The sequence below is a fragment of the Pongo pygmaeus genome, chromosome 13 (assembly GCF_028885625.2).
Source record: "Pongo pygmaeus isolate AG05252 chromosome 13, NHGRI_mPonPyg2-v2.0_pri, whole genome shotgun sequence".
Taxonomy (NCBI): Eukaryota; Metazoa; Chordata; class Mammalia; order Primates; family Hominidae; genus Pongo; species Pongo pygmaeus.
Window position 1 is genome coordinate 114,648,357 of NC_072386.2, and position 26,281 is coordinate 114,674,637.

At 54.6% G+C, this 26,281-nt stretch overlaps 1 protein-coding gene across 3 annotated transcripts in view; it reads left to right on the forward strand.

The window, feature by feature from the left end:
- The first annotated feature begins 4,518 nt into the window (after nucleotides 1-4,518).
- Nucleotides 4,519-26,281, forward strand: part of LHX2 (LIM homeobox 2) — a 34,180-nt gene continuing 12,417 nt past the window's right edge. Inside the window, exons 1-4 of one of the 3 annotated variants that reach the window (XM_054501516.2) lie at nucleotides 4,519-4,910; nucleotides 18,645-18,847; nucleotides 19,805-20,208; nucleotides 25,760-25,965. In XM_054501516.2, the coding sequence (XP_054357491.1) occupies nucleotides 18,648-18,847; nucleotides 19,805-20,208; nucleotides 25,760-25,965 (810 nt within the window). In that variant the 5' untranslated portion in view covers nucleotides 4,519-4,910; nucleotides 18,645-18,647. Of the gene's footprint in view, nucleotides 4,911-16,300; nucleotides 17,152-18,644; nucleotides 18,848-19,804; nucleotides 20,209-25,759; nucleotides 25,966-26,281 lie in introns of those variants that run through there. The other 2 variants (XM_063649925.1, XM_054501515.2) reach the window with 2 other exon arrangements.

The window sequence follows — 26,281 nt, forward strand, 5'->3', positions numbered from 1 at the left end:
TCCTTCTCTCTCTCTCTCTCTCTCTTTTTTTTTTTTTTTTTTGAGATGGAGTCTCACTTTGTTGCCCAGGCTAGAGTGCAGTGGTACCGATCTTGGCTCACTGCTACCTCTGCCTCCTAGGTTCAAGTGATTCTCCTGCCTCAGCCTCCTGAGTAGCTGGGACTACAGGCGTGTGCCACCATGCCCCGCTAATTCTTTTGTATTTTTAATAAAGACAGGGTTTCACCATGTTAGCCAGGCTGGTCTTGAACTTCTGACCTCAGATTATCCCCCTGCCTCAGCCTCCCTAAGTGCTGGGATTACAGGCGTGAGCCATCTCACCCAGCTCTCCTTGTCTCTTAATGCCTGACTCTTCTCTACTGTGCCCCCTGCAGTGCATCTGCCTGTTTATGTTCCCTGGATATCGGGCTGTCTGTCTGTCTTCCAGCTGCCTTCACCCCATCCTTGGTTACCTGGGCTGTCCAGTAACGAGCCTGGGACCTCTTTCCCATCAGAGTGAGAGGACCCCTCTGTAGCAGGGCAGCCTCAGAGACCCCCATCCATGACTCGCTTGCATTCTCTGAGCCTCCTCCTGGATCACTTTACTCCTTGGGGTCCCTCTGCCCAGCCCAGGAGGCAGGAACCCTCAGAGCCACATGGGCAGGGTGGCTGTTTGCTGCCCTGAGGACCAGGTCCCGGCAGCCTCCCTTAATGAGCGTGCCTTCGGTGACACATTCATTATTCCTGTTCGGTCGCTTCGAGTCAAAACTGATTAGTTACACTTACCACCGCAAAGATGTAATGATTTTATTGTTTATCTTCAATTTATTTTGATTAACATCTCCGTTCTTTTCATTGCAAGTGCAATTAGGTGCAATCTAACAGCGACTACTTTAATTTTGTTGAAATTAAGATGAATAAGTGACGGCTTATGGTGCTTTGTTTAACAAATAAATCATAGTTAAGAGGAGTGTATCAGTAATAAATGAAAAAAGACAGCTTAGTTAAAATGCATGGAGCCAGCCTCCTGATGTACATCCAAAATCCAAATATGAATTCCAAAAATCAGAGGGAGCTGAGGGTTAGGAAGACCCTTGCTGCCTCTCGAAATGGTGATCAGAGGAGACAGACGGTGTGGCTTAGTTTTGAGACTGCTGTGCAGAGAAGAGCAAGGAGTACATCATGATCCTCATGAGGTGGTCGCATCTTGTCCACAAAAGCCACCTGGAACCCAGGTAGAAACAGACTTGGGAGGATACAGGAAGAGAGGCCTCATACCCCCTGGGGACGGGGGGGGGGGTAGGGGAGGACTGACTGCCAAGCCAACACCCTGAATTCTTCCTGGGAACCCATTTCAGGCAGGGGACAGGGCCCCACACCCCTACATCTGGGGATCAGCCCATTTGCCCTATTGAGGAGCTCAGTGCCAAGCCGAAAACCCTAGGGCAAGTCTCGCAGTGTGATCTCCTCCCCGCTGGGCTGAGAGGGACTTCCCCATCTCTTGATTTGGAAACAAAGTGCAAAAAGTCAGCCCTGGAAAGTTTCCCGTGTGAAGTTTAAAAGCGCCTGTGCTGAAGAGGCCGACTTTGAAGCAGCTTGCCGGGGCCCCTCGGCAGGCTCCTGCGAGTCAGAGGGCCGGCCTCGCCTCAGATCCGCTGCGCCTGCCTCCACAGGGCTGGGAAATGGGAATTGTTTTTAAGTTGAAAAATTACTCGTGGAGCTCACTCCTTTGCCACTGCTCTTCTTTTGTTCTCAGTCGTCGCCTTCCTCTGGCTTCTCCTCCTCTTTTGCTTCCTCCTTTTAGTAAAGAGGAGCAGGCGGACCGGGGTTCAAATCCGGGCGCAGGCTCTTACTGGCTGTGTGACCTCAAGCCTGTGACGCAACCCCTCTGGACCCTAGCGCTTTAACAGAAAAGCGGGGCCAGTTGTGCCCTCGAGGCGGGGCGCTGTGGAGGCTGGCCCAGGGAACTGCACAAAAGTGCCCAGCACCTGCCTGGCCCCAGGAGGAGGAGCCCCAGAAGCATCAGCTCCCTCCCACCACAGAGCCCTTTGCCTCCTCCTCACAGAGCTTCAGAGGCAGGTCTCCTCTCCCTTTCCTGTGGTTCTCTGAGCTCCTACTGAGCCTTCATCCTTCTGTGTTTAAACTCCACTTTTCTTTTTCATCCTTCAAATACGTGTTTCTGAGTGTCCGCCTTGGTGGCAGGCACAGGGCCACACCCAGATGACGGTGCCGGGTGAGAAAACGCACGATGGACCTGCCCTCAAAGAGCTTCCAGCCCCATTCCTCATGTGCCCCGTGAGACTCCTTCATCATGGTCACTGCATCCCTGTGTGCTCAAAAGTGTCTTCCCAGAAAAAGGAGTGCTTTGTGAGGACAGGGGCCATGCCCAGCACAGGGCCTGGCACACAACAGGGGCTCAGTGGCCAAGGACGATGCTTCCTGTGGGCCTGACTTTAAGGGCACAGAGAGAAACCAAGCCTGAGTGTGTGCTGCCAGGGAGGCCACCCTCGGGTGGGGGCATGGCTGCCATAGTAGGCAATGACATCTTTGGGTGCACAGTGCTGGGACATAGCAGAGGAGGGGACAAGAGATGGCAGCCTCCAGGAATAACCAAAGGCAAAGAATGAGTCTGCATGCTGTCCTGGCTTCTTCCTTCCAGCTCAGAAAAGGGGAAATCGGGACTCATGTGGTTGAGGGTTCATGAGAGCAGTTTCTATGCGCTGAGGCCGGGACTTCCCAGCACAGCCTACAAGACACTGCCTGCCCACGCCTGGCCCCGCCCACCTCTGCAGCCTCATCCCGCTCCCCACCCCACACCGGCCACTCCGGCTTTCCCGCTGGCCTTGCTCCCTCGTGCCAGGAACGCTCTCCCTCCACCACCTCTTTTAGCACCCCCTGCCCACTTCCTACCAACCGCAATCCTGGTGCCCCAACTGACTTCAGGTCTCAGCTTTGATGTCATCACACTTTGGGAAAGGCCTTCCTGAGTCCCAGACCAGGTCAGTTCCCCGGGATATCTGGTCTCATCGTACTCTGTATGTTCCATGGCACTTGTATAACTGTCATGAAATTGTGTAATTGCTGTCCACAGTCTGTCTGCCACCTAGAATGCAAGTTGCATGAAGGCAGAGACCATGCCTGCCTCGTGAATTGCTGTCTCCAAGAAAAAAGCTTGAATAAAAGCTGGACAGAATAAATAACCCGTGGGCTGGGCACTTTATGGATTCCACGAATGCTCTCAGTGGCAATCCTGAAAAAGAGGTGGTTATTGCTCCCATTTCACAGATGAAGAAACTGAAACTTGGAGCAGTATGACTTACCTAAGCAAGTGGTCTTGAACTCACATCTCTCTGACTCTGAAGCCACACTCGGTCCGGGAAACATCCCTGAAGCTTAAAAGCCAATCATGGTGTGATGGGGAATGGGGAGGGAAGAAGGGAGGGTAGATTTTTCTCCTGCTTGGGTCTAAGGACAGGGAGAGAGCATTGCCCCTCTGCTTGGTGTCAACCAGGAAGGAACCAGCAGGTGACAGGGCCTATTAGATCCAGCTCAGGTTGTGCCCACTCAAAACCTGAGGACAGGGGGAGGGGAACCACAGTCACTTTTCAGGAGGGGCTTTAGGGACCCTGGAGGAAACCACCATTAACTTTTCCAGCGGAACTGGCCTCTGGTACTTGTCCTCGAGGCTGAGGAAAGGTGTTTTGTGGGGCACACATGGCACCCAGCGAGCGCTGGGTGGCCGCTGCATTTGAGGAGGAGTGAACTTCAACTGGGGACCACAGGCAGGGGACACCTCCTGCGTCCCCCTTCGCCACCCCACCTAGAGCTGCTCATCAACTCCTTTTAGAGATAGGAAACTGCAGCCCTGGCGGGGAGTGACTTGTCCGAGGTCTCAGAGCAGGGAAATGGCTTCAGTTGCATCCTGGGGGCCGCTGTTACAAGGAGAGACAGAGAAAGAGATAGCGAGTCCCCCTGAGCAAGGCGAGAAAGGGGGGAGAGTGAGGGGAGGTAGAAGGAAGCCGGAGAGGGAGGGAGGAAGTGGTGAGAGCAGCCGAGGAGAGAGGGGTAAGAGAAAAAGAGAGAGGTAGTGAGGAAGAGAGCCAGGGACAGCCAAAGAGGCCGGGAGAGGCGAGGAAGGAGGCAGAGAAACGCCGCGGAGACCGGGAGATGGAAAGAGACAGGGGGAGGCGGGCGGGGACGGCCGGGGGGACCGGCCGGTGACAGCCAAGGAGCGGGGGGCGGGGGACGCCGAGCGCTAGCGGGCGCGGGACGGCGGCGGGCGGGGCGGGGAGGCCGGGGACGCGGGGGACGCGGGGGACGCGGGGGACGCCGCGCCGCCCCCTCCCGGCGCTCGCCGCCGCCCCCGCCCCCGCCCCCGGCCGCACGCGCCCGCAGCCTAATGACCGCAGCCAGCCCGCGCCGCGGCCCGCGCCCACTCCAGGCGGCCGGCAGCTGGCAACGCGGGGCGAGCGGGGAGCCGCGCGCCGCAGCCCGGGTGGCAGCTCCCGGCGCCCGGCCGGCCCTGATTGATTTGTCAGCGGAGGCAAGAAAAACGGCCCCTCTGATCCGCGCGCCCAGTCCTCGGCTGCCCGGGCGCCGGGCCTCCCTCCCGCGCCCCTAGCCCGGCTCCGGGCAGGCCCTGCAGGCTGGAGCACCCCGCCCGCCCCAGGAGGGAGCCCTCCGCCCCCCGGCCCGGGCCCCGGCGCCCCTCCCCGGCCCCGCACGCCGCGCACCTCCTCCGGCTCGGCCCGGCCCGCCCGAGGGCCCTGGGGCTGCCGACGGCCCCCTCACCCCCGCTGGGCACCGTGCCGGCGTCCCCAGCCCTCACCCTGCCGCTCCCCCCCAGCCCGGCACCCCCGCCCCCCGCCCCCCGGCCGTGGCCCGGGGCCGCCCGCAGAGCCGGCCACACCCGCTGCGGAGGACTCGCCAAGGTAAGGAAGCGCCTCGGCGCGCCCCACGGGCCTGGAGGGCTGCGCGGGATGCGGGCAGGGCCACGGCAGGCACCCGCGGACCCGGACCGGGAACCGCCGCTGCCACCGAGCCGGGAGCGCTGGAGGGCCCCGTCGGGGCCGGGAGGGCTTTGGGCGAGTTGGGCTTGTCAAAGGGAGGACCTGGTGGCAAGTGGCTGGCAGTTGCCGCTCTGTCTGGAGCGTGGGGGAGTCTCACTCTCAGGTACAGAGATCTTCTGTCCAGATCTTTTTCTCTTTTAAGGAATTCTCTTCCTCTGTCACTATCCTCTCCGAATCCCTAAAATTTTATAGACATTATTTTCCTGTGTCTCTTTTGAGGAATCACCTCTTTGCCACCCTTCTCAAGCAGAAGGAGTCTTTTCCCATTCATCTTCCCCAATTAAGCACATCCTCTCCCTCCTCCAATTTAGAAGGATTTTCTTCCTCTTTCTCACTCCCCAGTTTAAAAGGAAATTATCTCTCCCCACAATTTGCAACCACCTTCTATGGCTCACTTTCCCATTTCCAAGGCTAGACCCATTCCTATGCTGCCCTTCACCCCCGTAATCCTGGCTGTGCAGACCAGTTTGTCTTCAGCTGGAGGGATCTACCTTGTGTTTTTCTAGTGCAGGGGCCAGCTGTGGGGACTCTCACCCAAAGCAGGGCACCAGCAATCCGTGGCAGCCCGCTGGAAAGGGGCAGCTCCCCAGCCGCAGCCCAGGTGCATGGGGCATTTGTTTCCACGGGGCAAGGAAGGAAGACTTTACCCTGAAACAAAGAATTGAGACCAACCGAGACTGTCCCAGCCTCTTCGATGGCAGAGGAATCCCAGCTTCTGGACTGAGGGGCTACATCTACCCCCTTCCCCCACCTCTTTAACTTTAAAATAGTTTAATGAACACAGAGAGAGAAATCATTTTTTTTTTTCTGCGTGGTGAGCAGTCTACAAAGAGAAATGGGAAAGGAGGGAGAGAGCTTTAACTCTGATCCCCGCAATTAGTTCCCTGGGATTGTTGGTGTGGGTGTGTGTGTGTCGGGGGGGGGGCAACCCGGGAGCCTCAGTTCTTCAGATACAAAAGCATTTAGATCGCTTTAGACCGGTTAATCCTGAGTCTGGCTCGGGTCTCTTTTGTTTCCCAACTCCATTGTGGGTTTTGTGCAGTTTCTCTCTGTTCGCGTGATTGACTAGCCAATAGATGGTAATTATCCAAATGTCCCCTCTGTCCTTTGACTGACTTCTCTGTATTATGGGCAACTGTCATGCATTCTGTCATTCCATATCATATTACACATATTATCATATGAAGTCTCCCCCAACCCTTTAAAGGAGGGAGCCTCAGCCCAGATGCTGCTGCTTTTAAAAGGAAGGGCCCCGAATAATTTGTGCGGGGCACGGTCGGGAATACAGAGCAGGGGACTCCCGAGATGGGAGGTTCTGCAGGTAATTTGTTTTGCTGGCTGGGGGGGGTAGGGGTGGTCTCTGAGGATGGAGTTATAAGAACTGTGCTGGGGGCTTGGAGCAGGCTTGTGCCAGCTTGTATTCCTCTGCCCAGGATCTTGGAGTAGTTTGGATGGATCTGGGATACCTTCTGGAGAAACTTGGAATCCATTTTTTGACCCCAGAATATCAGAAAAATCTGCAGGATCGCGTCCTTTGGGAGTAATTAGTTCTTAGTGACACATGCTCAAGACAACAACCCTTGGGATCCCAAAATATACCTCTTCTACCTGTGGCCCTTCACAGGATCAGTCCTTTGGACTCTTGCCCCGGTTTGCTGCCAAGCAGGCTGGGGTTGGAGGAGCCAGCTGTGTCTGTTTCAAACCCCCACAAGCTGATGCTGAAGCGCTGAGAAGGGACAAGCTTTTCCAGTGATGCTTTTGCACAGATAAACTTAGTGCCCCTTGGTGCAATTGTGCTTGCCATCACTTAAGAGGGAGGCAGGATTTATAACAAGGAGACTTTGCAGACAGAGACTCTGGGGTCCTCTGAATCTGTGGGCAGGACTAGCCTTTCTTTTGCTAAAATGTGAAAAAAGTGTTTTATTATTGCAATGGATATGAAGTGCCGCCCAGATGTACAGCCTCGCAGGCAGTTAATTACCTTGTTCTTCATCAAATATATGAGCAATAAATTCTCCAGGAAGGGAAATGTGTGTGTGTGTGTGTGTGTGTGTGTAGATAAATAGGTGGATAGATAGATAAATGCAGGAGAGAGAAAAACACACTCTTTTAAGACCACAGAAAGAGGCAGACTATTTTATGGGAAGCTTGATACACTGCTGCAAGATGCTTTGAATTTTTCAATGATCAAATATACATGATCAAGCTGTGCATGTTAGGGTGCGAGGTGCACTGACGGTCAATGGCTATTGATCAGGCTGTTAAATATTTCTGTTCAGTTTTATAAATATAGATGGATCCCAGATGATTTAAACAACTAGATAGTTAAGAAACTAGCCTTCTACATTTCTTTGGAGAAGGGGAAATGGCCGGTCAGTTGCATAAACCCAAACCATTGTTCACCCCCATACTTCCTCCCTGCCCCCAAAATACCTTGGAAAATGTGAGGCTCATTTGCAAGAGTGTTCAAAAATAGAGTAAAAATATTCCAAATGTTTTGTTTGGGGTCTGCCAATAGTAGTCACCTTACCTGAGCCTAGCCTTATTCACAGGCTGGGAGTTTACTTCTCTCTCTCTCTCTCTCTCTCTCTCTCACACACACACACACACACACAAAATTTTGGAACCACAATTTTGACCTAGACTGCCAGAGAGATTGGGAGGGTGCCATTTCTAGGAGTGGAGTCTAAGGTCCCTAAAACCCTTCCGGTTAGGAACCTGGTAAGCCAACCACATGACCCTTCCCAATGAACTAGTTTCTCACTAGTCTAAAGATCTATTTAGAAAGGTGTGGAGGGGTGAAGGATGGAGATTTAAAGGTAACCTCTAATTGGTCTGGAAAAATTAAGCTGATGACACCTTGAAAATCTCTCTGTTTCTTTTTCATTCTCTCTCTCTCCACCATCAAGAGATGACACCTTGAAAATCTCTGTTTCTTTTTCATTCTCTCTCTCTTTTCTATTTTTCTCTGATATTACCTTCTAGAAATTAAAAGTGGACTTGAAAGAAAAGGGCAATGAAAAACAGTGGGAGGAGGAGATAAAGCAAACTTTTTCTTTATTTTTATTTTGTTGTGGTGCATAGCAATCTTAATTATAACCACCCAATTAGCTATTTTGTATTTTGTAAAAGGATTCTAGAAATCAGCCTTCTCCCAGATCGGTAAAACTTAAGCATACAGACAATTGATAGTTATGTTTTGTTTCCACATCCTAAAAAAACAAAGTGTAGATTTTTGATTTTTCTATCTGCAGACCAGTCTTTACCAGCTAAGTGCCCCTCACCGGAGGAGCTGAGGCATCCCTATTGATAAAACCCCCTGGAAATTGAACCAAAATTGGCATCCCTCAAAAAAGTTGATCCACCTAGAAACGGATGAATCAGTCCTGATTGGGTGGACATGCCCTTTCACCTCATTGTGTCTGACCTATCACTTAATTAATCTCTCCCAGAGCAGAGCTGTTGACAATACCAAAGATAAGCAGTATTTTGAACAAAGCAGGAAGCTTTTAAAAGAACAAGCCACAGTGAGGTTTGAGGCTCTTAAAAATGTGTAAATCATCAGCACTAGGAAGTAAAGTTCCTTTATAACGTAGCTGAAGCTCAGAGATGGTCCCATCTTTGCTAGAAACTTTCTGTGCCTTTCTTTAGCCATGGATGTCTTTAGACATTCACATTCTGCCTCTCCCCTCTGCTGCTGGTTCCCTTTCTCCCGTCTCTCCCTTTCTCTGGATTCATACTCTCCATGGCTACTTTCCTGAAAATTGTCCTCTGCTTTCCAGCCTTACCTTTGGCTCTTCACATCCTTTTTTTAGTGTTAGGGCTATCGAGGTAGTCAGCTTCTAAGGCTTTGGGGGACAAACTATCGACTGCATCTGCTGGTACCTATGAAGGAAGACATTTGTGCTGCAGGCACCTTGGTGACATACAGGGAATAGTTCATTAATTAAAAGACTTGCTAATTGCTGCTTGAATTACTGTACAGAAGGAATGAAATCAGTTTGTAAAAGAAGACAATTTGGAGAATGCATTTTTTTTGTTTAAAATATTTTTATAAACAGGTCCTAGAAAATGTGTTGCTTTTGCTGTTGACTCTATCGTCAACAATTCAACTGAGCTTCAATTAATGATAATATATGGTCTGGGATCCTTCGCTGGGCCCGACTGATGGAAGAGCTTTGTTGAATTTGGTGCAGGTGGCACTGTTTAATAAGCACAGGAAAGAGTGAATAATGTAGTGCTTGCAAAGAGAAGTAAATGCAAAATAGATCGCTCTAATTATGGCAGCCCCCAGAAATGGAGATGCAAGCTGAAATGGCCAAGTAGCTGGGAAATTCTAAATAGTGTCAATTGTCCCCTGCCTTTTTACTTTTGAGGGCTGACATGGTAGCTTAAAAGTAAATTTGGGTGAGCTCATCTCACTCAACACAAACACAAATTCAAAACCTGAGTCCGATGACTTATCAACGTTTGCCTTCACTGTCTAGACTCCATTACCAGACAGTAAAACTCAGCACTAAAACAGGGCCATCTGAACATTTCTTCCTGCAAGAGATCGGCACAAGCTCATTACAACTAGCGTTCATATTTTATTGCAAAGTGCCAGGAGATTTTGTTTTTGTTTTCGTTTTGTTTTGTTTGAATTTCTTTATGCTTGAGAAAATTAGCCTATAGGAAATCAAAGTGTGAATACTTAAGCAAACAGAATTTCTCATATACCTGCAAGGGCTTGTAATGATTTTCATTCATGCAAAGATAATCAATGGGACATTAGTGTTTTAATTAATGGAAGAATAAAAATGTTGGGGAGGGGTGCCAGGAGACTGGGCTTCAGCTGAAGCATATGTGGGAAATGACTCATTCCTCACCTAAAGAGACAATGCCAACTTCCCCAAAGCAGTAGAGATTTGCTAATCAAACCAGTGGAAAGTTGGACTCGGGTATGGGAGGGGTCCTGTTGAAAGTGTAGGGGGAGAGATGGTGGTCACACGGGGCATTTTTCCTCCCCTGCAACCTCAGTGTTCCCCTCGGAAAACTACCACATCCTACATCATCTTCTAGGAGAAGAATTGTCTTACTTCCTAGGAAGTTGCACTTTGTGCTGGGAGCCTAGTATGCTTTGTGATGGTAAAATAGTGCCAGTGGCTGGGAAGCTCAAATCAACATTCTTTAGCCTGGACTAAAGAGAGGCTGGGGCTGAATGGTGTGCTAGACATGGGGTGATCTCTAAAGCAGTGGCTCCAGCAAGTAGGTAGAGACCCTCGTCCTCTGATTGAGAACCCAAGGAGGAGCCAAGTCCAGCATCTTTAGCTAAAAACTCCTTTTTTGTTATGTAGAAATGTTTACCAAACCCACCTCCAGTCAGTGCTGGCTGGGCACTCCAGTCGATTGGTGTTAGTGTATGGGAAGCTCATAAAAGCTTTATGGGGAAACCTGTGCTTAGAAATGGAGTTTAGAGGTGTCCTGCTGTCAGAGAAGGATGGCAGAGATGCCTTTGAATGAAGAAGGCTGTGACAGGAAAAATTTGTAGTCTCAAGTGCATGGAAATATGAGTTGTCAGCCAGTCAAGGGTTCATCTGCTTCCTCCTCTTCCCCCATCCCCACTTTTTCCATATAAAATCTTTCGGATTCTCCTTTAAGCAAAATGTGGTTTCCTATGTGAGGAAATTTGTTGCTGTTTTTTTTTTGTGCTTCAACCTGAAAGGCTTGCAGAGCAACCAGGTTAGCAAAATGGCCCTACTAGTACTGCATATTATTCTGGGCTAGATTAAAAAGAAATGATTGTCAATAAATGACTGTAGTTATACCAGTTGGGGAAAAAATGGCATCTTTTTGCAACATTTACTTTTTTTGGTTTTGCTTCCAGGGAAATTTACATCATTGCGTGGAAATTAGCCGTGAGGGGATGCAATTAGCTATAGTGTATTTTGTTACAATTGTTCTTTAAGAAAAATCTGATCTGACAGATTTATATTGTTGACAATGTGATTTAAGCAGGGCCTAGATACAAACTTTCCCCACCCTAATCAATAATGGTAAATCCTTTTGCTGAGGTGAACAATCTCTGACCTAGTATTCATATTTCTTTTACCAATTCCCTGTAATAAAATTGAACATTTTGTCACCACTTTGAGAAACACTGCCAAACACCTTAAAACACATGTCACATGCCAGCAGCCCCTCATTTCCCTCCTCCGGGAGTTTCTACATCTGGAATCATAATCACAGATAAAAACCTTGACAAAATTGCATCTGAGCACATTCCTCTCCGCAGCCTTTACTTTCTCATAACATTTAATACAATATTAATACCTGCTACCGAAAAGCAGGAGGGAGGAAAAAGGCTGCCAACCTCCATGTTTCCTGATGCATCATGTTCAAACCTGAAATTCACACTTCGTGTTTCATTTTAAGTTCAGTGCATTTAACAGGGCCCTAGAGAGAGAGCCCTGGTTAGTTCCCCAACCTGCTCAGCTGACGCCCAGGAAGGCGGTTTCAGAATTGTTCAGATCACTGCAGGGAGAAGAGGAGGAGGAATTGGGCTTCTCTCCGCCTGCAACAGGCCAAGCCACTTATCTATTCTAGTGTCACAGACACGGGGTTCCTCTTCGGAAACAACTAAGGCTCCACTAATTTTTATTGTCGATAGCGGTGATAAGCAGATTTTCTGTGTAGTGTGACCAAGGCAATGAGCTGATTTCATAAAGAAAGAGATAGCTATGCCTGAACTGATTTACTGCTGACTGACAGCCTCTCGCATCAATATAAAACACTCCCTGCTTTGCTGAATGAGGCCCACAAGCCTGGGAAAGGTGTGTGTGTGGGGGGGTCCTCATTGAAGATACAGAGCTTTTCTGCTCTCCCTGTGACTCAGCCTCACCCCACCCTTTCTTGGAGATAACCCTAACCCTGCATTCCTGTGCAGTGGCAAGGAATCACCCTTCCTCTGCCTTACAAACAGGAGACAGAGGTTAGAGAGAAGGGGAAAGTGCAGGAAGCACATCCCACTGGGGGTTTCCTGGGGGCATGCATGATACTCTGGAGATGGACTTTTGCATGTTGGTGGCTTTGTTCAGTCCCTGCCACTCTAACCAGAATTGGGGTTGAGACAGTCCAGAAGTGTCCCCTCCCTTTACAAAATGTAAACCTCCAGGTTTCTGGAAGGTTTAAATCGGTAACATCTCTAACAGCAGCCTCAGTGCAGAGGGGACACACACACACACACACACACACACACTTCCCTGAGCATTCCCACTTTGGTGAGGAAGGAGTATAATTTGTTGAATGGTGCAAGCAAGCCAGGAGGACAGAAGATGTTACACTTTACTCAGGGAACAGAGGCGGGCAACTGGCCCTGTGACTGCAGCCAACAGCTTTAAGAACACAGTCCTTTCTGCTTCAAGGTTAGGGAGACGTTCTCGCCTCTTTCTTCTTTGCAGTTATTATTCAAGAGGCTTCCCCCGACCCCAGTCCCCAGCACCATCCTCAGAGCTTCAGACCATACATTGGCAGTGAGCAAAGGGGGCCCCAGGCAGGCGGGTCTGGGGCCAAGGAGGGCGGCTCCCCTGCGCGGATCCTTCCCTAGTGGCTCCCAAATCCCGCGTTTTCTCTGCCGCCTCTCCCTCGGGGGAGACTCGGAAAGGCTGCAAAAATCTGGGCGCCCGTTCGCTCGCTTGTCAAGAAGCAAACTGTCTTCACATTCTCCAAGAGCAACATCCCTGCCTAGGAAGAGGAAGGAAGAGGCAAAATAAATAAAACCAGTTAATGTTGTAGTTAACTTGCAAATCAAGTAAATCTGTTGGTGCCGTATTTGAGAAATAAACCATCACAGCGCCACAGCAAACACACACTTCTGAACGTCTTCATTTTGATTTAATGGTATATCAGCGTCAACTATCGCTTCCTCTGCTGGTACACACGGCCTGATGCCGCGGGAGGAGGGTGCCCATGTTTATCACCGAGTGAGATGACTAATTACACCTTGTCAATCACCGGCTATGAAGACATAAAACCAGCGCGCACAATGAAGTAGTTGCCTGCAGCGTCAATTAGTTGGCGATTCCGAGGTTATTGCGTGGCCCTGCTTTGGCCGCCTCTAATAACGGGACAGAGCGCCGGGAACCGCGCACTGATCAATCACCCTCCTTCCGCGGCCGCCCGGCTCCCTCCCGTCTCCCCCGCCGGGTCTGGCTTCACTTTCTCCGGGCGGCTTGCGCTTCCTCCCTCCGCGGCCCCGGCTCCGTGGCGCCGGCAGCCCCGGGAGCCCCGGGAAGTTTGCGCGCGGCAGCTCCGCAGCCGGCAGCCGGGAGCCCCGCAGCCTTCGGGGAGCGCCGGGGCTGGTGGCCCCTTTGTTGGAGGAGGCGTGGAGGGAGCGCTTTTGTTCTGAGTTAGTCACGGTGGCCGGCTGGAGGCTGCTACCTCATTATGCGCCGGGTCTGCTTGTCTGCGAGGAAGCAGATGGTGGGGAGGTAGGCAGCGGCGAGAGTGGCCAGACCTGAATTCCGTTCACCTGTCACCTCCCACAAAAGGCAGGTTCGGGGGACTTAGGGATTCGTTGCCACTTTCGGGGGGAGGGGGAGGTCGAGGGGCCGCCGTTTCCGGCGCCTGCGAAGGTTCCGTACCTGTCGGTGCCCGCTCCCCCCACCCCTTGCCTTTCCCTTGGCTGCAGCTTCTCGCACCGCGTAAATGTCACTCACGTGTCAGGATGTGTGTTTACAGCCTGTTCCTCTCCTTGTTTAGTCTCGGCGGACAGGGCTCAGCGGTTGCGCGACGTTCCCCGCCGCTGGGGGAGATTAGCAAAGTTACCGGCCTTTGGACCCCGGGGCCTGGGCGCCTAGATCCCGCCCCGCGGCGGGAGATGCGTTTGAGCCTTTTACAGACGGAGCGCGTCCCAGCCTGACTCAGAGGGATGAATAGACAAGCGCACCGGGCGGGAATCCCGACTGCCTGGGTATCTGGGGTCGGCCCAGCGCTGGACGCGGGCCGCTGGTCCGAGAGGTGGCGACGGAATCGCGTGCCTATATGTATGAGGGAGTGGAAAGTCGCAGGGTGTGTTTCCACGTTTCTTGAGCAGCCCGCGGCAAGAGTTGCTGAGTACCCCACCCCCCGCCCCCAGATCCTAAGGCAGCCCCTCGAGCTTTTCAAACGTATTGTATCCAGCCCTCCCGGGAGTGGAGTTGCACCAAGGACAAACACTCTAGCGTCATTACAAATTTTTTCTACCCCTTGGGCGACCTCCAGATGAACCCTGGTGACTCTCAGATTGGATTTTCATTCCTTACTTTCTCTGAAAGAAAGTGCCCCAGATGCGTCAATAAAACATGCCTATGTATTCGTGTAGGCGTCCGCGTGCCTGCGCGCCGGCCGTGTGCAGGCGCCGAAGCACACGTCTGTGTGAACACACGGGCACGCGCGTCTTTGGGTTTAGTGGTCCTTCCCTCGCGTTGGGGCATCTGTACACATGCAGAATACACACATATAATTGTAACTTCAAGTTTTTTCAAATATGCAAAACGACCTCGTAGGAGCACTTGCAGTGATTTAAGTAGAATCGCCTGAGCACGCAAGTGCAGGTATAACGTGCAATTTACCATTTTGCAGTTGCATCCTTCTTCCCAGCTCTAGACACTTACACCTGATGCGCATGTGTAAGACCCTAGCTCTACAGTGGTGCTGGCTGTGATTTTGCCAACAGAGATAAAATTCGTGCTGGCTGTGTTATTGCCAACAGAGATGAACATGTGTATTTGCACACATGAACACAAGTTCATGTGCTTGGGCATTACACGCATACGTATATTTGTGTACACATATATTTGTGTGTGAAAGTTACTTACACCCGTGAAAAACATGATTTCATGCCTCAACTCTGTACCCTGTGAGGTAAACCGCAGGTCCTGACTATCCCCTTACTTGTCCTGGCAAACAAGTCATTTCAGACTGACACCCGCCTTGTCCCTATTAGACGGAGCCAAACCTGCCTCCGAAGCAGACCCAGATGGGACTCTGTAACCGAAGTGCTTACTCAGTTTTTGTCTACAATCATTTTATTTCCTAAATCCCTCCCCCACCAGACACCTGGGTATTTCCCTCCAGTCCCCAGGAGACTCTAGGGTGAGCCTGAAGCCTGGAAGCTGGGGGTGGCAGTTGGGATTTACCCAGCACGCTAGTTTGTTGGCCGCTGGCGAGGTGGTGCAGCCAGGCGGGTAAGGAGGACTCGCGCCATCAGCGGGGTCTGAGACATGGTGTGCCCAGTGGGCAGAGAATAGGCCTGTGGTTTTTAAGAACCTCACTGATATCGAATGTGTCTTGGAGTGAGAAAGTTTTTAATGGAAAAGGAGCAAGAGGGAGTGATGAAATAATTTGCTAAGTGCCTACTATGTTCCAGGCATTTTACATCCACAATCTCTTTCAATCATCACGTCCATGCGGAGGAGAGCTTTTTGTCTCCCATTATAAAGGTCAGAAACAGGCTAAGGGAGGATAAGTCACTGTCTAAGGTTACAGTGCATGTAAATGGCAGAGCTAGGATTCGAACCTTGGCCTTTCTGAGTTCCTAAAGCCATGCTCGCCCCCACTCTTCCAGGCTGGGGAGAGACCGGGAAGAGCGAGAAGCTACACGCTGGGCTGCAGATTGGGCTCTAGGGGGCTTGGAGCGTGGATATGCTGGCTGGCCCCCCTCCCCGGGAGTCACAGCTCTCGCCGGTCTCGCCACTCAGGCTCAGCCGGGTACCCAGGAGGCTTGCGCGGCCGCCTGCAGCCCGCTGTGCAGAGCCCGGGCCGAAGGCGGAGCTCGATGGGAAACGGCCAGCCGGCCGAAGGCTCTTGCAACTCTGTCACAGGCCTGCCTTCCCGGGCCTCCCAGGCGGGTGCCTGAGGCCGCGGCTCCAGGCCGAGGGGAGACCGCAGTGAGACGAGCATCCCCTTGCTGCGCCTTCTTAGGATAGAGGGTTTAATTTTCCTTTCTGAAGATATCGCAGGAAGCTGTTCGTATCTTAAAAACTCCAAACCCCGCGCTCTCCCTCCTCCCTGCCTCCCCCCCACCCCCGCCCTCCAGCCTCGCCCACCAGCTCCCACCATCTCGACTCTCCTCTGCTCCTCTTGCCTCTCCCCTCCCTCTTGGGTCTCCCGCCTTCCCGGAGCACGCGCTACCAGGGCCTGGGGCGCCGAGCGGCCAATGGCACGGCGGCAGGACGTGATGTCAGGCGCGGCTGTAGAAAAGGCGCGGAGGCTTGCGCTGGCGCGGACTGCAGAGCCGGGGCTGGGCTAGGCGCGCGCTTGGAGAGCATTGCGCGCGGCTGGGCCCGCGGCCGGCGGCTCCTCCTCCCACTCTGCTCCTCCTCTTTTTTCTCCTCCCCCACCTCCTCCTCCGCCTCCTCCTCCTCCTCTTCCTCCTCCTCTTCAATTCTCCCGGTGGCTCGACTCGGCTCGCAGGCTTCGGAGAAACCCCTACTCCAGTCGCCGACTCAGCGCCCAAGAGGGTCGCCTTGGGCTGGGGGCGCACCCCAGGGAGGGGAGGGGTCCAGGCAGCTGGGCCGCCGCGGGCACCTAGCAGCTTCTGGGTGAACCCCGACCGCAGCCGTCGCCGCCTCGGGCAGAGTTTGCGCCCCTGCTTTGCGCCCCAGGCGCTGAAGCCGGGCGGGCGATGCCCGCGGCGTGAAAGCGCCCGCGGCGGGCGCCGACCTCTGCCCTAGTCTCCTGCTCCCCCCGCCCCGCTTGTCCCGTGCCCTTGTGACTCTGGCTTTGGCGCCGTCGCCCAGGCGCCCCGCAATGTAGCTGCCCCCGCGCCTCGGCGGGAGGCGTCCTGCCCCGCGAGCGCCCGGGGCCCGGAGCCCGGCCTGGGGGCGCAGCCGAGCTCGGGCGGGGCCGGGGCCGCGGTGGCGATGCACCGGGCCCGTTAGCGCCAGGAGCGCCAGGCAGCTGAGGCGGGGGGCAAGCCCTCCCTCGGAGGAGCCGCGCCCCCGGCCCCGCCGGTCCCGCCGCGATGCTGTTCCACAGTCTGTCGGGCCCCGAGGTGCACGGGGTCATCGACGAGATGGACCGCAGGGCCAAGAGCGAGGCTCCCGCCATCAGCTCCGCCATCGACCGCGGCGATACCGAGACGGTAGGCGCGCGGCTGTGGGGTCGGGGCTGAGAGCTGGGATGGGGCCGGGCCAGTCAGCGCCTCTGCTCCCCGAAGTTTGGGGAGCGTCCTTCGTGCCGCACGGGACTGGGTGCTGGGGATCCTCGGTCAGAATGCAAGGCCGGTGGCTCCCGGTTCGGGGGAAACCCGGCTGCTGGGACGCAGAAGGGAAACAAGGTTGAAACCGAAATCTCGGCCCTGGGGGTAGAGGAGAGCGTTTCTTCCGAAGTGGAAGCGAAGTCCCATCCGCGGCCCGGGGCGGCTCCCTTCTCACCTTGCCCGGTGCCGGGGTCGACAGCCCCGCGCTCTCCTCCACCTCTCGGCTCCGGTTGCTGGCGGCGCCGCGGGCGGCGCCAGGGAAAGGCGAACCAGCCGGGAGCACTGGGGCTCCAGCCGGCTTGGGCCGCTCCCAGCTTTCCGGCAATCGGGGATCCCCCTCAACCCCCAGCGCGGTTTCAGAGGCCGAAGTCTTCGGGGCCAACATTTGTCGTTGATCGCGTCCCCAGACCCTTGACTGGTCAGACTTAGCCAGGCCAGGGCTGGGAGCTCAGGCTCCGGCCTGGCCCTCGCCGTAGGAGACTCCATTTGGATCTCTACACCTGGCTCCGCGGGCCCAGCCCCAAATAGGCAGTTCCTCGCCTCAGACCTCCCTGGGGGCCAGAAGAGCAGCCACTGCCCTACCAGCGGGCCCAGAAGTGACCTTTAGGAGGCCGCGGAGGTGGGGAGCACGGGAGAAGCTTCTCTGCTCCGGGAGCAGGAGCAGCGGCCCCAGTGTCCTCCCGGCCTCCGAGCCCTTCTTCGGTTAGACCTTCTCTGCTGGTCAGTTTGGATAGGGAGGGATTTGGGTTGAACCTGTCCTTCACCCAGGGACTTTGAGGGTGTCCCTGCACCCCGCTCACCTCATCCCCGGACCCAAGAGGGCCCCAGCCCGTGTGGCAGAGGAGCCAGAAGTTGGCTGACTTGTCCTGGCCTTAACCTCTGGCCTAAGGATCCAGGGATTACCGGAGCTGGGGCCCAGGAACTCTGCTGTCTCTCCAAAGAGGATTCTGTGTGGAGGGTGACTTAATGGTCACCTTATCCCCCGGGTGGCTCATTTAAGAAGCAGTTTAGGGAAAGCTCTTGGAGGGCTTGACTGGAGTAGCTGTCCTGATCCCTAAACACAGCCCGAGCATTTTGGGGGAAAGGACAGGGAGGACTGGAAGGAAGAGAGGTAAGCACCAGAGCCATTTAGGCCAGGAGCCCGGCCTGGGCCTGTGGCTGACTAGGGCTGCGCAGGCGGGCCTGGGTTCTGAACTGCCCAGAAATGGAAATGGGCCTTTTGGGGTGGGGGGAAGCGCGCCACATGCCCTGGCAGCCCCCTCCGCGTTCAGGGCTAGCCGAGGCCACAGAGGGAGCTGTGGGTGCCGGTTTCCCGGCGGCGGAGGGGCCGCTGGCTGACGCAGGCGCTGCTGTCTTCCGCCTCCCTCCCTTCGCAGACCATGCCGTCCATCAGCAGTGACCGCGCCGCGCTGTGCGCCGGCTGCGGGGGCAAGATCTCGGACCGCTACTACCTGCTGGCGGTGGACAAGCAGTGGCACATGCGCTGCCTCAAGTGCTGCGAGTGCAAGCTCAACCTGGAGTCGGAGCTCACCTGTTTCAGCAAGGACGGTAGCATCTACTGCAAGGAAGACTACTACAGGTAGCCCCCCCACCAAACTGCCCCTCAGGACCCCTCCCCCCAATCTCAGGCACAATCTTACAGTTTGGCTCTCTCCTTTCCCTTTAGTCCCAGGAGAGGGTTCACTACTCAGGACTCCCCCCACCCCCCCTCAACTTCTCCAAGCCAGCACAAGTTGGGTGATAACCTTTTAAAGCAGCAATTTGGGGAGCTCTTGGAAAGGCTACGAAGTAGGAGAACCAGAAAAAAGCAGAAGCTGCCCTCCCGCTCGGAGCTTAGACCACAAAAAAGCTTGAGTTGGGATCCTTGCTCCCCTCTCTCTTTGAAGTTTCTTGAGTTAATCTGAGGTTATAGAAACAGGCACCCCCAAACCTAGGCAGCCCAAGCTGGAGTGAAACACAGTTGGAAAGAGAGCTGTGGGAGTGGGTGCATTTCCAGGTCTTTTGAGAAAATGGGAGTGAAAGGTGGCCAAGATCAAAGAACCAGAATCACTAGGAGACTCCAAGTTCCCGGTTTCTCCTTCTCCCCAGTTTTAAGATTAGGGTCTATGTATATTCTCTCTGTCTCTGTCTCTGCATCTGTGTCTCTCTCTCTTTCCCTGTCTCTGTGTTTCTTCCAAATTATAAAAGTCAGTAGGATTCCCAGGCGCTGGTTTGGAGGGAGGAGTAAAGGTTGAGGAGGGGGTAAGTGGTAAGTGTCTCCCTCCACTCCCAGGTAAAGGCTTTCCTAGGGCTTGCAGAGACTCTGGGTGAAGTAGAAGTCTCTGTAGGCATGAGTGTGTTAAGGGAAACTATTTTAGGACAGGACCAGGCCTGGGTCAAAATCTAGTTCTCTCTCCCCCGCCATCCTCCAAATAAAGGCCGGGTTGTTCGTCTTGAGGAGGGGATTGCCCCCCGCAGCAGCAGCGGCACCTGGAGGAGGAAAAGGGGGGTACCCAACCGTGTGTTCCCACAGCCCCTCCCTCCATGGTCCCTACAGGCGGTTCTCTGTGCAGCGCTGCGCCCGCTGCCACCTGGGCATCTCGGCCTCGGAGATGGTGATGCGCGCTCGGGACTTGGTTTATCACCTCAACTGCTTCACGTGCACCACGTGTAACAAGATGCTGACCACGGGCGACCACTTCGGCATGAAGGACAGCCTGGTCTACTGCCGCTTGCACTTCGAGGCGCTGCTGCAGGGCGAGTACCCCGCACACTTCAACCATGCTGACGTGGCAGCGGCGGCCGCTGCAGCCGCGGCGGCCAAGAGCGCGGGGCTGGGCGCAGCAGGGGCCAACCCTCTGGGTCTTCCCTACTACAATGGCGTGGGCACTGTGCAGAAGGGGCGGCCGAGGAAACGTAAGAGCCCGGGCCCCGGTGCGGATCTGGCGGCCTACAACGCTGGTGAGTGCGCGGCGCACGAAGCGCCCCCGGTAGGGTTGGGGGAAAGTGCGCGGCCTCGACGGCCGGGAGCTGGATTGAATCTCTGTGTGCTGGGCAAATAGCGAGCCTTAAGCACCGGACGGCCTCGCAGAAGGTACATTAGCCCCCTGGGCTTCCAGACTGTGCGTCCTCGGCTGGAGCGGGAGGAGGGGGTGCAGTGGTCCCTTGCTGCTCCGGGTGCAGGGCCTTGTCTGTGATTAATTGTTTTTTTGGAGATGGCTTTTTGGTTTGGGCCTTTGCCCCACTTTGCTAGGCAGGAAGTGCAGGGATGGAGAAAGCAAGGCGGCGCTGACACCAAACAGGTTTTGGGTTGGTGCGGCTCAGGGCGGGGAGCTGGGGCGGCGGAGGAACGAGGCAGGGCGGCGAGGGTCCCAAGAGAGAGGGCTGGCTGTGGCCCGGGGCGCCGAGCTCGGCCTGGAGTGCGGCCTGACCTCGTGAAATGTCCCAAGGGCAGCAGGCTTGGGGAACTCAGGAAGGCAAACGCTGCGGTTCCTTTTGCTCGGCCCGATCCTCCTTTAAAGACAGGTCTCAGTTTTCCCGGACTTCTTCCTCCGAGTTTCCTGGCGCCTGCTGGGGTGAGGGCCGCGACCCTCGGAAGCGGGCGCCCGGGCGGGGACGAGACTGGGGCAGGCCTGGCCTCGTGCCGGGGTGGGGTGGGGTGGGGTGAGGTGGGGGGCTTGGTTCGGATTTCCGGCATCTTTGAATTCCTGGCCATTCCCGGAGAAGCTCTGCCCCCTCCCGCGCCCCTCCCTGCTCAGGACAGCTGCAGAGGTTCTGAGTCCCGGCAAATGAGCCGTCAACATCTGCCCGAAGTCTGCAAGGCCCGGAAAGGTTTATGACTCTCCGGGCTTCCGAATTAGAGTTTATGTGCAATTATTTTCCTTCTTTCGTTTGCAACAGAATTAGATTTGGAGATTTTGTGTTCTTCTTCCTTTTCCCTTTAGTCTAATGCACAAGCAGAAAAAAACCAAAACAAAAACAAACCCAAGACTGTGCAGAGGGTGCTACGGCGGGAAGAAGTCAGTTATTTTCATCTTAAAGAATCTGAGTTGACTAGAGAGGGAAATGAGGGGCGGGTGGGGATGTCCCCTGTTCGCTCCAACGAAATCGCTTGGAGGATCATGGGGCGTGTGTCTCTGTGTGCGGAACTGGGAGGAAAACGCAGCCCCCAGTTTGGTAAATGGTGAAGCAGCGGTAGGCCGGTCGGTGGCGCGGATTTAAGATTTGCTGAAGGCACTACCACAGATGTAGCTCTCTGGAACTTCTATCCCTCCTCTCCTACCACCCCGAAAAAAAAGACAAAACCGAGTTCAGACCGGCTCCCCCCACACCAAGCCGCTTCTATTTATCAAGTGGGGTCAACTTCCATTCGGAAGCACCTCGCGGGGCTCAGCTCCAGGGCACCTGGTGGCTGGGGAGCTGTATTGTTTTCCTGGGCACGCAGGTTCGGCGCCGAGTTTAGGATTGTGCAAAAAGAGAGTAGAAGGTACAGAGATTTATTTCTGCTTTTTGCTGTTCAGCCGCCGTTTCCCCCAGCGAGATGGGCTGAAGGCTGAATTTCAAGCCTTGTTTAACCTCTACAAGAGACACCCTCCGTTCAGCCATCTCACTTTCTCTCTGGCCTCCCTCTCTCTTTTTTTCCTTTCCGCTCTTTCCGTCCTTTCTTTCTATCTCTGTCTCTGTGTGTGTCGTGTTTGTTCCCGTGCCCTCCTCTCCGACCTTGGCCGGGCCTCCTAGTCCTGAGAGAAACGGCGTTCGGTGCGCCGGCGGTGGCTATGCGGCTGGCTCTTTCGGGGCTCCCGGGACTAGGTTGGGGAAAGAGGGCATCTCCCCGGCCTCTCGGGGCCCAGCCCAGTCTTCCTGGGTCTGGCGTCCGCCCTTCCCTCCACTCCCGCACTGGCAGGAGAGAAATGGCCGCAGTGTGGGCCGCGGGGCAGCTAGGACTGGAAAGCGGGGACCCTGGAGGGTGCGATCGCGGACGGGGGGTGCGGGCGCGGGTCGTGTGCGTGTGCGTGCAGGGTTCCGACCACGGGGACACGAGCTTGTTTGTGGCAGTGTCCCACATCCTGTGGCCCAGCCACGCCGACCCCTTGCAAAGCCTCTTGCTCTGGGGACAGTCCCTCCGAGGCGCGGCGGTACCTTACTGAAGGGCGGCGAGCTGGGGGCCGAGTGGGGAAGGGGCGCCGTCGGGGCGCCGAGCGCTGGGCTCACAGCAGAGCCGCGGGCCGCGGGGTCGGAAAGTCCTTCCGGGGCGGGGCCGCAGCGGCCTCTTCCCGCAGCCCCTCGGGCCCGGGCCCCGGTGGAACGGAAACCTCCCCCTACCCCGGGCGGGGCTGCCAGCGGGCTGGGGGCGCGAAAACGGCGGCGGGAGCCGGCGAGGGGCCCGGGCCGCGCACTTTGCGCCTGGATTTGCGCGCCGCGGCCGCGGGAGTCCCGCGCGGACCGGCCGGACGCCCGGCCTCCCCCAGCCCCAGCTTTTTGTGTGTGTGTGCCTGGCGGCGTAATTACTGATTTGATTCCAATCCATTATTTAGACAATTGAACCTACAATCTCGTCTTTAGTAAAATGAGGCGAAGTCAGATTTGATTACAGGTTCAGTCCCAGCGACAAGAGCTCGAAACCCGATGGGTTAATAACAGATCACGAGTAAATTATTCATGATTTTACGAGCTCTTTAGCTCCATTGAATCGGCCTAATTGAGAGGAAAAAAAAAAAAAAGGAGAGAGAAAGCCCGGGTCCTCCCCCTCCCCTCGGCCCCTCGCTCCTCCCCGGATCCGATCCTGGGGAATCTCGACCCGCCCCCGGGCACTGGGGGCGGGAGTGAGGGGGTTCGGGGCGCCGGCCAAACCTGGGCCCCACGGCTGCCTCCCCCGCTGCCGCCCCCTGCCCTCGCCTCTGGCCGGCCTCGGCCTCGCTACTTAGGGCCGGCTCCTTTCCTTTTTTCTCCACTCCCCTTCTTTCCCCTTTTCACCACTCCCCCGCCAATAACGGCTTCGGAAAAGGCCTCCCCCGCAGGGACCGGGTCTCCTGGAGCCCCGGGATTCAGCTCGGCCACGGGACCCTCGCCGCAAGCTGCGCCTGTTTCCGGGACTCGCTTTCCCCTCCGCTCTCCCTGTCTATTTCTTGCTGTCTTTGTAGCTGTGTCTCTGCGGTTCTCCTGGCTCCTTCGCTTTCTTTTCCTCTGTCTCTCCTCTCTTTTTCCTGGCTCTGTCCATCTTCCGTCCCTACCCCCTCTCTCTTTCTCTCCCTCCATTCTGCCTTTCTGTGTTTGTCTTTTTCTCTCCTTTCTCTGCCCTTTCTGTCCCCCTCCCCCGCACTACTACCCCACCTAGGCGGCACTCGGGGCAGGTCCCTTGGGCCCATGGGGGCGCCGGGGTCCCCACGGAGCTCATTAACAGCAGCCAGGCCCAGGCGGGGGCTCGGTGGAGGGATGGGCCCAAAGATACCCCGTAGGGAGGCTTCCCCACCCCCAGTGGAGCTGGGGACTGGGGGAAAGAAAAGGGTTGCTCACCTCAGCGGGTTTCCAAGCCGTTCTGGTGGATCAGGTTCAGAGGCATCCTCTGATCCCCTTTAAATTGCCGGACCCGCGCTCTTCACTCTGGGCGTGCTCTCTGTGGGAATGCAGCCCCGGGGGTGAGGGGACCTGAGTGCCGTTGGAAAGAGGCCCCTAGGAGGTGTAGCCCCTAGCTAACAGCTCCAAAGGCAGGGGCAAGACTTGTATCTTGCAAATTCTCTCTGCAAGGGGCTCTTCCCCATCTGGGCAGGGGAAGGGGGAGGTCACCAGCAGAGTAAAAGTTCTTTGGAGGTAGTGTGGCCAGACAAAATACAGCATCCCCAGTTAAATTGGAATTTTGGGTACATAACAAATACATTTTTAGTGTAAGTGTCCCCGGCAATATTTGCATTTTGGAAAAATAACGAATAGATTTGAAATTTGTAGTATAAGTGTCCAGTGTAATATCTGAATTTTAGATAAATGACAATTTTTTAGCATAGCTATATCACCTGTAGTATTTGAATTTCAGGTAAACAACAAATACATGTTTAGTATAGGTATGTCCCGTGCAATATTTAGGACATGCTTATACTAAAAAATTACTTATTATTTTTCTGAAATTTATATTTAACTGGGCAACCTGTATTTTCATTTGCTAAATCTAGAGCTCCGTTATGGGTATGTGATAAGAGCACAAGATACCTTCTCAGTTCTCACTTTAGGCGGACTGAATGTACACCCCTTATGAGGCTTACCCCAAGGCAAGACCTTAAGTGTGGCATGGCTCAGGAGGTGCCATGAGGAGGGGACCTTGGGAAGGGTCCTGCAGGTCCCCATCAGCTGCCAGGTGGCTGAGCAATTTTCTGAGGCCCAGGTTTTCACTCATATTCCCCACCCCTAATGCCAGCCAGGCATTGGCAGCCTGGCCCCCATGAGGCCCCTTGTGATAGGGACAGGCTCCCTCCTCCCTTCGTGGTGTAGTGGAAGAAAACAAGGAGTACTCCAGTGCTAAATCTAGGCTCAACAGATCAAGATCAATATAGCCGGTTACCGGTGGTGTGGCTGTGTGCAAGTGGCTTCATTTCCCTTAGCTTTAGTTTCTGCATCTCTAAAATGGGAATAGTCATAGCCACCTCTCTGAGCGGTAATGATGTACAGTGACATTTGTAAAGCCAAACACACACCATAGGTGTCTACTACATGTTTATTTCTGCCTCGGACTTCCTTTCCCTTCCACTCTGCCGCTCTCTGTGGACTGCCGCAGATCTCTGAACTTCCCCGAGCCTAATTTGCTCCATTTGTTCAACGGGGAAACAAACATCTTACAGAGTAGTGATGAGGATTAAACTGCAAAATGCCCGAGGCCCAGGGGTCCCTCAGTACTTTTGGGTGTGGCAAAATGAACGTGAGTCTCTGTCTCAGCAGTTTCTAGGTGCCGTTCCCAGACACGGTAGGGGGAGATGGCGGAAAGCACTCATCCTTAGAGTGCCTTGGGAAATAGGAGGAGTGCAGGCCCAGAGACCCTGTCCTGCTGTGTCCGAAGTCAAGTGACTTCCCTTGCTGAGCCTCAGTTTCAACATCTGTAAAAACGGGAAAAATAATAGCTGGTGCTCCTAGGATTGTTTTAAGTACCTAAGGAAAATGTGGCTGGAAAGCCCTTTAACACATCACCTGGAGTTCAATCAGCCATCAACAAGTCGTAGCTGTTGTTGTTGCTGCTGCTGCTACTACTATTGTTTTTATCATCATAACATAATGGCTCAGAATGATTTTTGGATTCTCCCAGAGACGGGACTCAGTGCTGCAGTTCCTAGCAGTGTGATCCTGGGCGGATCGCTCTCTCTGAGCCTCAGTGTCTCCATCTATAAAATGGGGATGATGTCCCCAGTTCATTGTGGCGCAGACATGCGGCAGGGTTAAGGATTGAAATGTTTGGCAGTGGGTGGGGCGAGTGTGGATTTGGCATGGGGGCGGGTCAGGAAGTTCACCCACCGGCTCTGTGTCTCCTCCCTAGCGCTAAGCTGCAACGAAAACGACGCAGAGCACCTGGACCGTGACCAGCCGTACCCGAGCAGCCAGAAGACCAAGCGCATGCGCACGTCCTTCAAGCACCACCAGCTTCGGACCATGAAGTCTTACTTTGCCATTAACCACAACCCTGACGCCAAGGACTTGAAGCAGCTCGCGCAAAAGACGGGCCTCACCAAGCGGGTCCTCCAGGTCAGCCAGGGCCAGGGGTGGGGGCATCTGCGACCACCAGGGACTGGGGTGGAACCCTGCACCCCCCGCCGTGGGCCTTGGAAGGACCTTCCACCCTGTGTCTGCTTCTCTGTGTGTTTATCTTTCTCATTCTCTTTCTTCACCTCTCCAGCCTGTCTCCATCTGTATTTCAGTCTTTTTTTCTTACTTCGTCTTTTCTCTTTTTCAGTTTTTGCCTCTCTGTTTTTCTGTTTGTGTATCGCTCCATCCTCGTTGTCTCCATACTCGGTCTCTTTTCTTTCTTGTAAACAATTCTTAGTTTCTGTTTATTATTCAA